The sequence below is a fragment of the Cetorhinus maximus genome, chromosome 1 (genome assembly GCF_964194155.1).
Source record: "Cetorhinus maximus chromosome 1, sCetMax3.hap1.1, whole genome shotgun sequence".
Lineage (NCBI taxonomy): Eukaryota > Metazoa > Chordata > Chondrichthyes > Lamniformes > Cetorhinidae > Cetorhinus > Cetorhinus maximus.
The window spans coordinates 234,502,107-234,520,359 of NC_135879.1; the positions used below are offsets into that span (position 1 = coordinate 234,502,107).

General features: G+C 44.6%; 1 protein-coding gene across 2 annotated transcripts in view; it reads left to right on the forward strand.

Annotated features, from left to right (window-relative positions):
• The window catches only part of slc4a11 (solute carrier family 4 member 11), a 232,749-nt gene that overhangs the window by 143,841 nt on the left and 70,655 nt on the right, over window positions 1-18,253 (forward strand). For both annotated transcript variants that reach the window (XM_078554605.1, XM_078554596.1), the window contains exon 8: window positions 2,723-2,926. In XM_078554605.1, coding sequence (XP_078410731.1) covers window positions 2,723-2,926 — 204 coding nt within the window. The remainder of the gene's footprint in view (window positions 1-2,722; window positions 2,927-18,253) is intronic.

The following is an 18,253-nucleotide window of genomic DNA, read 5'->3' on the forward strand; positions in this document are numbered from 1 at the left end:
TAAACAGCCTCATGTGTTGTAAGAAAAGAGATCTCATGTGACTTCTCGCCCCATAATGATTTCAGAAGGTATTTCCTTAGCTCATGACTGGACAGGCCGTTACTATTGTTTCATGGTGATTAGATTCTGTAATATTCCAGCCATTAGCTTCTGAATGATCCATTATCCATCTTGATGAGATATGAAGAGCACCTTTCCGTAAAGCTATTGTCCCAGTAGACACACTGTCTCCACTTGAGAGGTAGCCTTATGGAAATGCAAATGTGAAGTCCAGCACAGTTTCAGTAAATCTTTTGAAGTAGTTCTTGACATCAGTAGGTGGGAAATTCCATAGAAGGATGTCTGGGCATGTCTCAATTGTATCCCACATTGGAACCTTCCAGAAAACTGGTCAACCTGTAATGCCAGATGTCGGGTGACTTGTGGCAGCCATCTTAAGTCAGTGTCTTTGCTTGCTTATTTAAAAGTCCCTCATAAACAGTCAATATATGTTTGATCGGCTGATGAAATTAAAGATTAATATTACACATGCACAAGTCACATAATCGTGACATTGTATGTGACTTGGAAGGGAACTTGTGGGTGGTGATGTTCCCATTCATCTGCTGTCAATGTCCTTCTAGATGGTCGTAGATTTGTAAGGCCCTGTATAAGGAACCTTGATGAATTGCTGCAGTGCATCTTGTAGATGGTACACTCTACGGCTACTGTGTGTTGGTGGTGGAGGGAGTGAATATTTAAGTGAATAGGGCACCAATCAAGCGTGGTACTTTGTCCTGAGTTAATGCAAGTATTTGAGGATGCTGGCAGTCCTGGGTACCGCTTTAGTTTAAATAGCAATTTTATCCTAACTTGCTGAGCTTGAAACAGGTCCGTTCAATTTGGCCGCCAGTTTGACACCCTGCTCGATTTTGCTTTCCGTTGACTTCAGTAACTAGCGTGATAGCATGGATTCTCTTCTACAGCAAGAAGTCGCTTATCAGGCTCCTTTTTAAAATCTTTTTCTAAGTAAGAACTGTTGCAATTTATTAACTCACCCACCGTACTTGAACATTCATGTGTCCTTCTGACCAGCCTCCATCTTCCACCCTCTATAAAATTGAGCTTGCCCAAAACTGTGTTGCCTGTATCATAACATGCACCTAGTCCCATTCACCCATCACCCCTTGTGCTCACTGATTTACATTCGTTGCTGCTCTGGCAATACCTCAGTTTTAAAATCCTCATCCTTCCTTTCAAGTCCCTCCATGACCTCACCTTCCCTAATCCTTTTATCCTACATGTTCTGAGACCTTCTACACTCCTCCAATGCCGGCCTCTTGCACTTCCCCTATTTGGACTGGTCCAGCATTGATGGCTGTGCTTTGAGCTGTCTGGTCCCGAAACTCTGGGATTCCCCCTTCTAAATCCCTCGCTCCCTCGCTCCCTCGCTCCCTCCCTCTCCTCCCTCTCCCTCTCCTTCTGAGGCACCAATTTTTAACCTACCTCTTCAGCGAAGCTTTTGGCTGTGTGCCCTAATAACTCCGTTATGTGGTTTGGTGTCAAATTTTGTTAAAGCTTTTGTGAAATGCCTTGGGATGTTTTGCAATGTTAAAGGCACTATATAAATGCAAGTTGTTGTTAATGGAGCGAGCGGACCTTTTTTAGTTGCATAATGTTTGATGAGAATGGCAGAACTAAGACATCATGTGGAATTTGCGCAAAGAATTGGTTGGGAGCATTTCTTGCAGTTCTTGGCACCCCGTTATAGGAAGGATGTCATGGCCCTTGAAAAGGGGTTGGGAAGTTTGAGCAGAATGATGTCAAGATGTGAGATGATAATTGCGGAACAGAGAAGGCTAGGAGCAGACATAATAAGAGGCTTTCGAAACTAAAGGTTGAACGTTGCTGGACTGTTTCCACTGGTTGAATCTGCAACAAGAGAATGTAGACTGAGGATTATCATTAGGGGAAAAGTCGGAGGGGGGCGGGGGAGCCGATACCTGGGAATGCTGTGTCGCAAATGACTATTGAGGCAGGGGCTATATCAACCTTTGAAGGTGGACTGAATACGTATTTTAAGAAGGGTAGGATGCTCTCTGCCCCTAGGTTTGCTGAACTCATGTCCGGTCCTGTTGCAGACTAATTGATGAGTTAATCACTGATTAGTCAGATTTCCTCATGCGACAATCAGGATGGTAGAGGGCGAACTGGGTCACCTTTCATCGAGCAATTTCTTTAAAAGACTCCAGGGAAATAACGTTTAAGTAGATGCCTTTAGTCAAACACAAAGGCACAAAGGACAAGCAGCGACCACTGGTGTAATTTCCATCATTCCACTGTTTTTAGGAATTGAGTGCGAGTCTATTTGATGTGAAGCTCTGGATCTCCAGCACAGTGCTGACCCCTACAGGACTTTCATCTTCAGCAGCTTCCGTGGTAGAGGTTCGGAATTCTCTTCCGCAAAAAGCACTTGATGCTAGATCAATGGTTCATTTGAAAACTGAGATAGATCTTTGGCACTGAAAAGTATTAAGGGATGTGGCACAAAGGCACAATGTAGTTAGGTCACAGGTCAGCCGTGATTACATTGAATGGTGGAATGGGCTCGGGGTGGGAGGGCGTCGGTAGTAGGGGGAAATGATCCACTCCCATTCCTACGTATTTAGGTCCTCTTAAGCTGTTCACTGGATCTGCCTGGTTTTATTCTTTTTTTTGCACTTTTGTTTCTCCCACGTTACAGAAAAGTACAAAAACTGCTATTGAAGTCGGAAGGACTTTTGCCACAATGTTTGCGGACATGAACTTCCGACAGAAACTCTTGGAAGCCAAAACAAAGGAGGAGTTCAAGGAGACCCTAGTCCTTCAGCGACACCTGCTGACTGTGATTCACCGGGAACCTGCCACCAAGGACCATTCCAAGGAACAGGAAGTTAAAACCCCACAGGTACCCAAAATTCCCTTGTTCCCAATCCTTCCATCCCACACCCGCCCCCCCAGGATCGCCCCAGACTTCCCAGGAACAAAAATTTACTCTCTTGGGCATCACTGCAAGCAACACAGGAGAGAAATCATTGTGGTGCTTCCTTTTTTTTTAAAGAAACAGTATTTTTTTTGGCTAGAACACTTGAAGTATTGCAGGCGGGGACTGTTTGACTGGGTGATTCAGTTCTAAGACATCATGAGATTAAACCTCCAGCAATATGTCCGCCCAGAAGTTGGCAACTTTACCTGGGTACCAGCATTTGGATTGCTCTGGCGTGCCCTCATCCCCCAGCTTTTCTTCCCCCACCACCCCACCCACCCACCCCCCCCCGCCTCCCCCACTCCCCCACTCCATTTTACACCCAGGTGGCTCGTTCCAAAAAAAATACTGCCCCCAGATGTGTTGAGGGTGTTGCACAAATCGGCTCGAAATGAATAGAGGCAGGTCTCTTATAAGGTCCAGTCAGTCTACGGTGCCTGCTTTATGCCCTGGGGGCTAATTGAAATTCTGGCCTACTGCCTTGTGCTGAGGTGTATTTTCACAGGCAGGAGCTCATCCTCAAGTAGCCATTTATTTAGATTTGAGCCTGGGCAATAAGGGTCTAGGCCCAGGTGGGGGGTCGATGTACTCCAGGACACGGCTTTTTTTCATAAATGAGAGAGATTCCTCCGCACTGCCCCCCCACCCACCCCCCACCCCCCCCCCCGGCTCAATAGTTGAATGCATTGTCTAGTTTGGATATAATGACCAGGATTTCCCAGTCGTCGGGCAGGCTTGGCGGGGGCGGTTGGGCAGCCGACTGCCACCCGCGATCGGCTCCACAACGTGATTTCAGGCGGGTTGGCCCATAAAGGCCCCTCCCCCCCGTGTGGATCGCGAGCGGCAGCACTACCTGTGCGGGCGGGGGGGGGGGGGAGGAGGGAGAGCCGGGCCTGGCGCACAGTTCGCGCATGCGCACGAAAGAGCGCTTCGATCTCCCTGAGGCACAGAGATGCCTCAGGGAGGTTGAAGCGCTTTTTAAGGAAACAGATAAGGACGTTAAAAATTTAATGAAACATGTCCCCTCGTGTGTCTGTGTCACGTGAGATGGGACAGGTTTTTATCTTCAAATTGAAGCTTTTATTTAATTAGTATCATCTTTAGGAAATCTCATCCTGCTCGCGGATGAGGTTTCCTTTAAAAAAATGTAGAGGCCGCTTGGCCGTTAGGTTGGACGGGCAGTGTAAAATTCAGCTTAATTACCTCGTTTAATGGCCTTAATCGGCCTGTCAATTATCGGCGGGCGGCAGCCGACTCCGGCGCACGCCCGCCAAACGAAATATAGCGCGAGTTGGCGATGATGTCAGGACGCACGCCCGACGTCATCGCGCGTCATTTTACCTTCCGGCGTGGCTCGCCCCCACGCCGAATGTAAAATTCTGCCCAATGTGTGTAGAGTTGGAAGGGCCCATGTTTGATTGCCAGCCTGTTAAGGAGACTACAGTTTGTCTTTTGTGCCCCGGGCCTAGGACGAGGAACAACCAGCAGGATTTCTCCTGTCTCCGTGCCAATGCTTTCTGGAAAGCCTTTTGTGTAATGATACTGGTTATGGAGAAGATTGGCTTTGGCTTTGTGGTAGCAATTTTTTTTTATTATTCACCCCACCACGTTCCTGGATGGTTCAATTTACTGTTGACACCCGATGCCTGGGCTATTAACGTGAGGGAAAATGGTCACAGATGAGTTCATGTTGGCGGGTTCATCAGCAGGAGTTCACTACTATTGGGAAGAGCAAAAGTGTCAAGTTAGTGCCACCAATTCCCCACTGGAGTGAAAGCGGCCAGCTAAAAGCTGCCGGCTTCAGGCTTCTCCACGCTTGCTGGCTGGTGCAAGTTCGTGGGACCCAATTGCTTTCTGATTTGCTAATTTAGTATTGAACTGAATCTGTAAGGTTGATTCAATATAGAAAAATGCTGCCTCACAGGCGGAGTATGGGTTTAAGTTGCACTGTAAAGGGGGGTGCGTTGATGGTGTGGTAGGATGCACAGACAGAATAGTAGAATTTAGTCTGATAGGAGTTAGACAAAGGTCTCACGATACCCTGGTCAGACTGCAGTTAAACTAATGCATGCAGTCTCATTCACAGAAACTGGGTACAAAATAGAGTAACTAGAATGGTCATGGGTTTAAAGGATATGGTCTGTGAGGGATGATTAAAGGAGCTTAAGATGGAGGGTTTAAGGAAGATGCATACGGCAGTTCATCAGTTAATAAATTATGTTAACTGAGAAAGCGAAAAGAAGTGGAAATAGAAGGTAAATAGTGAAGAGGAAATATTGGGGAAAATCTACTCAGATTATCCCAAACACCCTCATTTATCAAGGAAGGGCATGAAGGTTAGTGAAATGGCATTATTAAATGCCTTTCCGGCAGTACATTGTCGATCACAAATCACTGCTTTATATTAAAACAAAATCCTCATCTCACCTTTTTGCCAATTACTTTCAACCTGTGTTCTCTGATAACTGACCTTCCTGCCAGTGGGAAAGGTTTCTTCATTTACTCCAGAAAAACCTTTCATGTTATAATATCTCCTCCCCTTAATCTTCTGTGCTTCTCCAAGGTGAATTAATCTCATTTTCTATGGCCTTTTCACATAACTGAAAGTTGCTCATCCCTGGTATCTCCTCTGCACCCTCTCAAAGCCTTTTTTGTCTATTTTCTACTCATAGCTGTGGCTGGTAAAGCCAGCATTTATTGCCCATCCCTAGTTGCCCTTGAGAAGGTGGTGGTGAGCTGCCTTCTTGAGCCGCTGCAGTCCATGTGGTGTAGGTACACCCACAGTGCTGTTAAGGAGGGAGTTCCAGGATTTCGACCCAGTGATGGGGAAGGAACGGTGATATATTTCCAAGTCAGGATGGTGTGTGGCTTGGATGGGAACTTGGAGGTGGTGCTGTTCCCATGTGTCTACTGCCCTTGCCCTTCTACAGGTTTGAAAGGAGCTGCTGAGGGAGACTAGACAAGTTGCTGCAGTGCATCTTGTAAATGGTACACACTGTTGCCAGTGTACATCAGTGGAAGAGGGTGTGCAAATGTTTTAAAGTGCTGGATGGAGCACTTATCAAGTGAGCTGCTTTGTCTGGATGGTGTTGAGCTTCTTGAGTGTTGTTGGAGCTGCACTCATCCAAGCAAGTGGGGAGTATTCCATCTCACTCTGGACTGATGCCTTGTAGATGGTGGACAGCCTTTATGGAGTCAGGCCACAGAATAGCCAGTCTTTGCCCTGCTTTTATAGCCACAGTATTTACACAGCTGGCCCAGTTAATTTTCTGGTCAATAGTGTAACCCCCGAAATGTTGATGGGGCATTTGATAATGGGAGTGCCATTGAATGTCAAGGGAAGATAATTAGACTTTCTTTTGCTGGAAGTGTGGTGGCCAGAATTGAAATGATAATGCCCAACCAGTAATTTTATAAAGGAGTAGAGGAAGGCAGCTTTGCTAAACAAGACTGTTGGTCCATAGGGCTCTTGTAGTTCAATGGTTTTTGGTCCTTCATTAGACAATGATGGTGTTGTCTAGCCTTTAGGATGTGCTTAATACTGACTTCAATTTGGATATGCCCAAGGTGTAAGTGCCCTATTTCTATAGTTCTGCCCTGAATCAGTGCTGTTTCCAGCCCCTGATCATCATCATCATCAACAACAACTATAACAAAGATACTGGCATCAAGCGAGGACAAGATTGGGTTCGGTTCTTTTTTTGTTCTTCCGTTCTCACTCGTTATTCCAGGCTAATGCGTGAAGATTGGCCATTAAAAGGATAGACTAAGTTGCCAGCTAATATAAACTTTATAAACACTGGTTAGGATCAGCTGAAGTCCTGTGTGCAAATCTGGGCACCACATTCTAGGGAGGATTTCAAGGCCTAGGAGGTGATGCAGAGGACAATTTTCAGAATGGCACCAGGGATAAGAGACTTCAGTACATAAGGGGGAGGCGTGGCATCATGGTATTGTCATCAGACTAGTATTCCAGAGACCCAGGGTTCGAATCCCACCATGGTCAGATGACCATGAAACCATTGCTGATTGTCGTAAAAAATCTGTCTGGTTCACTATTGTCCTTTTAAGGAAGGAAACCTGCCGTCCTTACCTGGTCTGACCATATGTGACTGCAGACCCCCAGCAATGTGGTTGACTCTTAAATGCCCTCTGAACAAGGGTAATTAGGGATGGGCAATAAATGCTGGCATAGCCAGTGATGCCCACATTCCATGAACAAATTGAAAAGAAAGTTATGTGGAGAAATTAGAGAAGCTGGGATTTGACAGCGGTGTTCAAAACCCTGGGTGGTTTTGATGGGGTAAATGAGGAGAAACTGTTTCCAGTGGCAGAAATGTCAGCAACCAAAGGACAAGAGATTTAAAGTGATTTGAGAAAGGACCAGGGGTGACATTAGGAAGAGTTATGCAGAGAGTTGTGATCTGGAATGTATAAAAGAGTGGTGGAAGCAGAATTGATCCTAACTTTCAGGTGGGAATTTAGCCCAACTGGCCCTTGTTGGTATAATGCTCCACATGTGCCTCCTTCCACTCGTCTCCATCTCACTCAATCGACCGAGATAGATAGGTTCTTGATTGGTAAGGGGATCAAAGGTTTCGGGGAGAAGGCGGGAGAATGGGGTTGAGAAACTTATCAGCCATGATTGAATGGCGGAGCAGGCTCGATGGGCCGATTGGCCTAATTTCTGCTCCTATGTTTTCTGGTCTTATAACATTTATTCCTACATGTGCTTCCCTTTAAATGCTATTCACCTCAACTCGACTAGTTCCACATTCTAACTGAGTTCCTTTTATTAGATTATTATATTAGATATAGTGACTACTAATGACCCTTAGTATTGGACAGCCACCAGAAGTGGAAACATTTTCTCTATGGCTTGAATTTTTCAGTTGGCGGGCAGGCTCGGGGGGAGGATGCGCGTGAAAGAGTGTTTCAACCTCCCTGATTGCACGGAGCTGCCTCAGGGAGATTGAAGCGCTTTTGAAATAAATAAGTAAATCAGTTGAAAATTTAATTAGACATGTCCTCTCATGTGAAGGCGGGAGAATGGGGTTGAGAAACTTATCAGTCATGATTGAATAGCGGAGCAGACTCGATGGGCTGAATGGCCTAATTTCTGCTCCTATGTCTTATGGTCTTATGACTGTGTCGGATGAGATTTTCAGAAATTTTAAAATTTAATTCATAAAAGCTTTAAAAAAAAGTGAAGGCCACTTGGCCTCTTTGCCTGCCCACCAACCTTAAGGCTGGACGGGCAGCGGAAACAATGACCTTAAATACTTCCTTAATGGCCTTAACATGCTGTTTAAATATTGGCAGGTGTGCAGCTGACCTCAGCGTATGCCCCCAGAACGAAACATCGCCCAGTGCCACTCCCCTGACTTTTTTTCTCCACAGCCCTGAAAATTCTTCCTTTTCAGATAATTATTTGATTCCCTTTTGAAAACCTCCGTTGATCCTGTCTCCACGACACCTTCAGACAATGCGTTCCAGATCTGGAACACTTGCTGTGTGGAAATAGTTCTTGCTCATGTCATCCATTGCCTCTTCTGTTAATTACTTTAAATCTGTGCCCTTTGGCTCTCGATCCTTCCACCAATGGGAACAGTTTCTCCCTGTCTACTGTCCAGACCCCTCATGATTTTGAATACCACTCTCAAATCTCCTCTCCACTTTCACTTCTCCAGGGAAAAGAGTCCCAACTTCTCCAATCTACTTACCTAACTGAAGTTTCTCATTCCTGGAAACATTCTCATGAATCTCTTCTGCACACTCTCTAATGTCTTCACATCACATCCTCCCTAAAAGTGTGGTGCGCAGAACTGGATGCAATACTCCAGTTGAGGCTGAACCATTTTTTAAATACAGAATTGTACCCTTTAGTTTATATTGGCTCAGAGTTCTTCCTACCAAAAACTCTCATCACATTTAAAAAAAAAAAATCACTTGGACTTTGCAAGTTGTTATGGCACAACGGATGGTAAATACTGAGCTGCTCAAATCCCAGAGGGAAACTTGAAACAGCTGCCACAACTACTTTTGCAATTCGTATTTTTATTTTGAGATACATGCCTTTAATTCAGTAGTAATAAGTCTACCGAGTCTTTGGCGTTTTTAAACAAAACTAAATTAAATATTTATTAATAAAAGAAATGATTTTAAGCACATACATAGGTCTACACAAATACTACTATAATAACTCCTAGCTCACCTAATTAATCTAACTCCCAGTTACACCTCCATTAAGGCAACAGTAAAACAACATAGATCTCAACAGACCCAGCTAAAGCACACAATACCCTGGACAGTGATATTTAAAATGAATTCTCTTAGCTTTGGTTGCTACATGGAGGCTGGAGGCTTTTCACACGTTAGATCTTAGAATGCCGCCTTCTTACACATAACCGCATCTTCTTTATACAGGTTTCTCCATTTTAAATGTAAATCCCATTGTCTCAGTATGTCTTTGCAATGTTACCTTTTCCATAATATAAATCTTTCATAGCACTCATATGGTCTTTGGGAAAAGTAAAGACACTGTTTGGCTTAGCCTCTGTTGGCTAGGTGTAACACCTTACCATCTCTTTGAAATTCATGACTCTGGTTTATCTAAAAATGTAAATGTTCTTCACACCTCCCACTCTAAACCTTCAGCCATGTTTACATATTTAGCATTTCAAACCTAGTTTCCCTTCTGATGCAGCAAAGCACCCAGATCAGTTGCCTCTAATTCAATTAAAACCTACACACACAGAAACGAATCCAAACCCCACTATTAACCTACCTTTACAATAAATTACAATAATATTATGAAAATATTTTCATGACACCCCCTTACTGAAAAATGAACCGTCATAATTTAAAAAGATGGCTTCATTTTCTTAACCTATCTTACATTACCTCATCTACTTATCTATATATCCACACTATTACATTACCAGATGCCTGCATTAACATAATATATATACAAATCCTTGGTATCAACAGAAATCATTCCAGTCCAGTGTCCAGTTTTAAATGTCCAGTTTTCCCTTTCAGTGTCAAACTCTTGACAATGCATCTGCCATCAGATTTTCTTGCCCAGCCACATGTATAACCTGTAATTAAACGGTTGCAGTAATAAATTCCATCTGAATAGCCTTGCACTTCTGTCTCAAAGTTTGTCCGGAAACTTTAAAGGATTGTGGTCTGTGTAAACAATTGTTTTTGACGAATTGTTTGCAGTGTAAATCTCAAAACGCTGCAATGCTAACATCAGACCCAGAGTCTCTTTTTTTAGATTGTTGAATATCTTCTCTGTTGTACATTCAACTTCCGTGAAAAATACCCCATCGGTTTCTCAATTCCAGTGTCGTTGTCTTGTAAAAATATGGCCCAATCCTATATCGCTTGTGTCAACGGCCAACTTAAATTGCTTGGCATAATTGGGTACTGCCAAAACTAGTGTCATGGCCAATACAGTTTTCAAACTGTCAAATGCCTTCTGGCACCCCTGTGCCCATTGAAATTTCTTGTTCTTTTTTAATAGCTCAGTCAATGGAGCAACTGCACTGCTAAAATGTGGTACAAATTTCCAGTAAAATGATCCTCAGTGCTTGCTCTACTTGTTTAATGACCTGGTTAACCTGAATTGCTTTGTTTAATGATTTGTGAATGTGTACCTGAGATTCCTTTTGTTTCTCTGCCCCATTTAACACTCTTAGTCCAAGAAGAATGTAACCTCCTTATTTCTCCAAATGAAATGCATCATCTCTTATTCAAATGGCTCAACTATATTGAAATTCATTTGCCACTTACAGTTGCATTCTGTAAGCTTATTAACATCCTCTTCATCGTTAACCTGTTGCTGTTTTTAACCATGTGCCTCAGCAATCAGTTCCGTGTTGTGGTCACTTGTTTATTTCCTGGGTGACAACACTTCACTTTGCAGTAACTGCAGACAAAGATAAGCCATCTCAACAGTAGCGCAACCACAGAGAAAGCATGCCATCTGGTTGTCTGTTTTTAACATAGTGACTACTGTCCTGTAATGATCCATCCTTGGTATGTTCCTACTTCTCATCGACATGCTGCCCCTCGGCGACATCATCCAAAATGAATAGCGTCAGATTCCACAGGTATGCTAAACACGCACCTTTATCTCACCACCACCTCTCTCGACCCATCCATACTCTCTATGATTTGTCACACTGCTTGCCTGATCTCTAATCTTGGATGAACAGAAGTTTCCTCCCACTAAACAATGGGAAGTCATCCATGCCATGGACTTAGTCATCCTAGCCACTGCCTGAAGCTAAAGCAGCCAGTTAGCAATGTTGACAGCCTATTTGACCTGGAGCCGGCTTTGCAACACCCCATTCTCTTTGAATTGGGCAGTCTTGTCACCCATCTCGGTAACATTGTCTGTCTCCTGCTCACCTGCTGCTGAAACCCTCCTCCCATGTTTTTGTTATCTCTAGGCTGGCCAGTCAGCCAACCTTCAGGAAATCTGAGCGCACCCTCCTGACCATATCCTAACTCACCAAGTCTCACCCATGTGCCGCCTAATGTAATTTACTCCTGGTTTACAAATATCTTGATTTAAAAACTCTCATTCTCATGTTCAAATCTCTCCATGGCCTCACACCTCCGTGGGCAGAATCTTCCGGTCAGTGTGCAGGGATGGGCCCGACATACCGATGTGTAAAATGCCGCGTGATGACGTCGGGTGTGTGTCCCTATGCCAAGGCGCGTCGTTACGATATTTCGTTCGGCAGGCGCGTTCCAGAGTCGGCTGCGCACCCGCTGAAATGTTAAGGGCCTATTAAGGCCATTCAGAAATGAATTAAAGTATTTAAGAATGCTGCCTGCTCTCACCGTCACACGAGGGGACATGTTTGAATAAATTTTTAAATCGATTCTTTAGTTTTTTTTCAAATCCATTCAAACTCCCCGGGTCAGTTCCGTGCCTCAGGGAGATTGAAATGCTCTTTCTCACACATGCGCAAAAGAGCACTCGCTTCGACACTCCCCCCGCGCCCCCCCCCCACCCCGGCCTGCACAGGTAGAGCTGCTACCGGCCGCGTATTACGCTGGGCGGGCGTTAACTGGCCCGCCCGCGTAAAATGGCAGCGTGCAGCCGATTGTGGGCGGCAATCGGCTCCACACCCGCCCTTAGCCTGCCTGTCATAGGAAAAATCCAAGCTCATGTGTCCGTGGCCTCTAGTGCTGCCTTCCCCTGTATTTCTGTGCATTCTCCATTTCCATCGCCCCGTTGTTGATGACTGTGCCTTCAGCCATCTAGGCTCTTAAGCTCTGGAATTCCCTCCCCAAAACACTCCCCCTCACTATCCTTGCTTAAGATACTGCTTAAAGACAACTTCTTTTAATTAAGCTTTTGGTTTCCTAGTACTAATATTTCCTCATATGGTTCAGTGTCAATTTTTATGGATGCCGCTGGCTAGGCCAGCATTTATTGCCCATCCCTAGTTGCCCTTGAGGAGGTGGTGGTGAGCTGCTGTCTTGAACTCTGCAGTCTCTGTGGTGTAGGTACACCCACACTGCTGTTAGGGAGGGAGTTCCAAGATTTTGACCCCGCGACAGTGAAGGAACTGTGATATATTTCCAAGTCAGGATGGTGAGTGGCTTGGAGTGATCTGATTATCACTCCTGTGAAGTGACTTGTGTTTTGCTCCATCGCAAGGTATTTAAAAGGAAAAAATATATAGGGATATTTGGGAAGGAATAGGTCAGATTGGAATCGATTGAATTGTTCTGTCGAAAGGGCTGGCATGGGCACAATGGGCTGACTGGCATCTTCCCTGATTTTATGACAATGTGGATCCATTCTCTCATTTGTAGAGTCAGCACCTTCAGAGGGGCCAAGTGAAGGATTTTTTTGGTTTCTTTTTTTAAAAATTCTTTGACAGAATGTGGGCATCACTGGCTAGGCCAGCATTTGTTGCCCATCCCTTACTGCCCTCAAGAAAGTAGTGGTGAGCTGCCTTCTTGAACCGCTGCAGTCCATGTGGTGTAGGTACACCCACAGTGCTGTTAGGAAGGGAGTTCCAGGATTTTGACCCAGCGACAGTGAAGGAACGGTGATATATTTCCAAGTCAGGATGGTGAGTGACTTGGAGGGGAACTTGCAGATGGTTCTGTTCCCATGCATCTACCATTGTCCTTCTAGGTGATAGAGGTTGCAGGTTTGGAAGGTGCTGTTGAAAGAGCCTTGGTGAGTTGCTGCAGTGCATCTTGTAGATGGTGCACACTGCTACCACTGTGCATCGGTGATGGAGGGAGTGAATGTTTGTGGATGGGGTGCCAATCAAGCGAGTTGCTTTATCCTGGATGGTGTCAAGCTTGAGTGTTGTTGAAGCCGCAATCATCCAAGCAAGCAAGTATTTCATCACACTCCTGACTTGTGCCTTGTAGATGGTGGACAGGCTTTGGGGAGTCAGGAGTTGAGTTACTTGCTGCAGGATTCTTAGCCTCTGACCTGCTCTTGTAGCAACAGTATTTATATGGATTGTGGATCATCTTGTTATTCGACTGTGCTGGGTCCCAGATGTGTGTTTTTGAAGATGATTGCAACCTTGTTAACATTAAAGAAGAAAAGAAAACAAACTTTGGCAAATCTTTTGGACATTCTGAAAAGTGCATCTTGAAGTAATTGCTTTAGAAAAGGTGCTGTACAAATGTTCTGAGGAGGGCCAAGTATATTACAAGAGAGATGTTTGTTCAGGAGAACTCAGCACTCCATATTTTTTAAATAGAGTGTACTATGTAGGTCAGACGAAAGGAGATGCAGCAACATAAAATCAATTGAGTCCCAAAATGACCTGGAGAACACATGGCCAAGTGCCAGAGTTAATTGATAACAGGTTCCAGGTACCTGATGCTATGCCAGCCTTGCTGATGCAAGGTGGGGATTTGGTACAGTATCTGCAGTTTAACCCCTTCACTCTTTCCATAGTTTAAACAGGCACTGAAAATTCTTACCAATCAGCCGCTTTATTTTCTGACCTCTGGTAAGAGCTGAACGGCTTAAGGAAGCCTTGGGCTGCGTTTCACTCTGTCCTGTCCTGTGTAATTTTTTTTTTGCCATGCTAGGCTTGTGTGTAAAAACCTTATGTGCAGCAGCAGTCGTACTTCCATGTCAGAAGGTTGTGGGCTCAAGACCCAGTCCAGAGCCTTGAGAATTTCAGCTAGGCTAAAGAGGTCTGCATTGCCGTTGATGCTGCCTTTCGGTTGAGACGTTAACCCGAGTCTGTTGTCTCTCAAGCAGACATAAAGATTCTATAGCACTCTTTAGCAAGAGCAGATGAGTTCTCCCGCTGCCCTGGCCATCATTTATCCCTCAACTAACACCTTAGGACCAATGTATCTCAGCTACAGTTTGCTGACGATACAAAGATGGGTAGGAAAGCAAATTGTGAGGAGGATACAAAGGCCTTGCAAAGGGAATATGGACAGGTTAAGTGACTGGACAAAAAATGGCAGATGGAATATAACATGGGAAAATGTGAGGTTGTCCACTTTGATGGGGGGAACAGAAAAGCAGAATATTATTTAAATGGAGAGAGACTGCAGAATGCTTTGGTAAAGAGGGATCTGGGTGTCCTCGTACATGAATCACAAAAAGTTAGCATGCAGGTACGGCAAGGGACTAGGAAGGCGAATGGAGTATTGATCTCTATTGCAAGAGGGATGGAGTATAAAAGCAGGGAAGTCTTGCTAGACTCATACAGGGCATTGGTGAGACCGCACCTGGAGTTCTGTGTACAGTTTTGATCTCCTTACTTAAGGAGCAATATACTTGCATTGAAAGCAGTTTAGAGAAGGTTTGCTGGATTGATTCCTGGGATATATTACGAGGAAGGGTTGAACAGATTGGGCCTATACTTAATTGTAGTTTAGAAGAATAAGAGGTGATCTTTTTGAAACACATAAAATTCTGAGGGGGGCTTGATAGTGTAGATGCTTTGAGGATGTTTCCCATAGTTGGGAAATCTAGAACTAGCGGGCACAGTTTATCCCATTTAAGAATGAGATTAGAAGAAATTTCTTCTCTGGGGGTCATTAGTGTATGGAATCCTCTTCCCTTGAGAGCAGTGGAAACTGGGTCATTGAGTATATTCAAGGCTGAATTAGACAGATTTCTGATCTACAAGGGAGTTGATGGTTTTGTGGGGCCAGGCAGGAAAGTGGAGTTAAGGCCACAATCATATCAGCCATGATTTATTGAATCATGGAGCAGGCTTGATAGGCTGAATGGCCTAATCCTATTCCTTCCCTACATTACAACAGTTGCCACACATCAAAAAGTACTTGATTGACTGCAAAGCTCTTTGGGGCACCCTGAGGTTGTGAAAGTTGCTGTGTAAATACAAGTTTTTCTTCAAGTCAAGCCTGCCCTGTTATTTTTCAGCCTACTATGGTACTGAGGGAGTGTTGTGTTGATGGTGGTGCAATCCTTTGAATAAGAATTACTGGATACGACTGTGTGCGACTGGCTAAGCAACTCAAACGCCACTATGGCAAGTTGGCAAATTGAACTGACTAAATTTTTCGTATCCCGGAACAAGAAAATAACCTTAACTGCCTGATTATTGTAAAATCCTGACTCGCTCACCAATATTTTTTGAACAGATAAAAATTTGAGGGCGCCACATTATCGGAAGAGAAGCAAGGGACCATCCTCCCTATCCCGGCCAAAAAAAAGTTCCTTGCTGAATCAATACCACTAATTAGTCCTGAATGTGTTTGTGGGAAATTGCTGGCACAGGAGGTTGTTGTGTTGTATTTTTCCTGTACAACTGTTATTGCATTTCAAAGTAATTAATTAAATACATGGGATGCTTTGAGGACTGTCCAGTGTGAGACAGTGCTGGAGAAATGCAAGTAGATTTATTAACCTTGGCTGCTATCCCCCATTATACCTTCCCCCACCACCCCAGCTGTATTAGCAGCCCGAGGATAAAGTTTTCAGTCATGGCTGCAGTGTACACCCAATTGGTTTAGAAACTGCTTTTTACCACAAACTATCTGGTTGATTGAGTTTAACTTCACAACTGGCCATGATTTAGGCTCTGAAAGTCTACATGGCTATACCCTATACACCAGAATAGATGTATAGAGAAAGAGAGAGAGAGAACTGTATAGATATATTAGCATAAAAGCAAAATATTGTGGATGCTGGAAATCTGAAAGAGAAACAGAAAATGCTGGAAAAACTCAGCTGGTCTGACAGCATCTGTGGAGAGAGAAACAGAGTTAACGTTTCAAGTTCATATGACCCTCCTTCAGAGCTGAAGAGAAGTGGAAATGTGATAAAATTTGTACTGTTTAAGGGGGGTGGGGCAGGTGGAGCTGGATAGAAGACCAGCGATAGGTGGAGACAAAGGAGGGATTAACGAAGATGTCATGACTTAAAGGACGAAGGGGGTGTTAATGGTAGTTGTTAGTGCTTTAAAAAAGGTGCTGATAGTGGCATAAAGATAAAGCAGAATGTGATAGCAGAACAAGAGTAGCATTGTGTGAAAGATCAACATGGAACAAGATGGCCCTGTAGGGAATGGGGTGGGGGAAAAAAAGGATAGAAAAGGGGATAAAACCACTTTTAAATGAATAAAAATAAAAATGGATAAAAAAATAAAAATGAATGTAGAAAAAAGGGGATTAAAAAAGCGGGGTGAGGATGGAGGAGAGAGTTCATGGTCTGACGTTGTTGAACTCAATGTTAAGTTCGGAAGGCTGCAAAGTGCCTAGTTGGAAGATGAGGTGCTGTTCCTCCAGTTTGTGTTGGGCTTCACTGGAACATTGCCGCAGGTCAAGGACGGACATGTGGGCATGAGAGCAGGGTGGTGTGTTGAAATGGCAAGTGACAGGAAGTTCTGGGTCATGCTTGCGGACAGACTGAAGGTGTTCCGCAAAGCGGTCACTCAGTCTGTGTTTGGTCTCTCCAATGTAGAGGAGACCGCATTGGGAGCAGCGAATGCAGTAGACTAAATTGAAGGAGGTGCAAGTGAAGTGCTGCTTAATCTGAAAGGAGTGTTTGGGCCCTTGAACAGGGAGGAGGTAAAGGGGCAGGTGTTGCACCTTCTGCGATTGCATGGGAAGGTGCCGTGGGAAGGGGATGAGGTGTTGGGGTGATGGAGGAGTGGACCAGGGTGTCCCAGAGGGAATGGTCCCTTTGGAATGCTGAGGGGGAGATGTGTTTGGTGGTGGCATCATGCTGGAGTTGGCGGAAATGGCAGACGATGATCCTTTGAATGCGGTGACTGGTGGAGTGAAAAGTGAGGACAAGGGGATCCCATCATGGTTCTGGGAGGGAGAGGAATGTGTGAAGGCAGAGATGTGGGAGATGAGTCGGACACGGTTGAGAGGCCCTGTCAACCACAGTGTGGGGGGAGACCTTGTTAAAGAAGAAGGAAGACATGTCAGAAGCACCATTTGGAAAGTGGCATCATTGGAACGGATGTGACAAAGGAGAAGGAACTGAGAGAATGGGATGGAGTCCTTACAGGGAGCAGGGTGTGAGGAGCTGTAATCGAGGGAGCTGTGGGAATCGGACTTGTAATGAATATTGGTGGACAGTCTGTCACCAGTAATTGAAACAGAAAAGTCAAGGAAGGGAAGGGAAGTGTTGAAGATGGACCATGTGAAGGTGATAGAGGGGTGGAAATTCGAAGCAAAATTGCTAAATTTTTCCAGGTCCAGATGAGAGCTTGAAGCAGCACCGAAATAGTTATCGATGTACCGAAAAAAGACTTGTGGGACGGGGCCTGAGTAGGACGGGGACAAGGAAACATACTAAGATAAAAGCAAAATATCGCAGATGTTGGAAACTTGAAACAAAAACAGAAAATGCTGGAAAATCTCAGCAGGCCTAGCAGCATCATAGAAAGATAGAAACTAGGAGCAGGAGTAGGCAATTCGGCCCTTCGAGCCTGCTCCGCCATTCATTATGATCATGGCTGATCACCCAACTCAATAGCCTGCTCCTGCTTTCTCCCCATACCCTTTGATCCCTTTCACCCCAAGAGTTATATCTAACTCCTTCTTGAAACCATACAATGTTTTGGCCTCAACTACTTTCTGTGGTAGCGAATTCCACAGGCTCACCACTCTCTGGGTGAAGAAATTTCTCCTCATCTCAGTCCTAAATGGTCTACCCCATATCTTCAGACTGTGACCTCTGGTTCTTGTCCCCCCCACCATTGGGAACATCCTTCCTGCATCTACCCTGTCTAGTCCTGTTAGAAT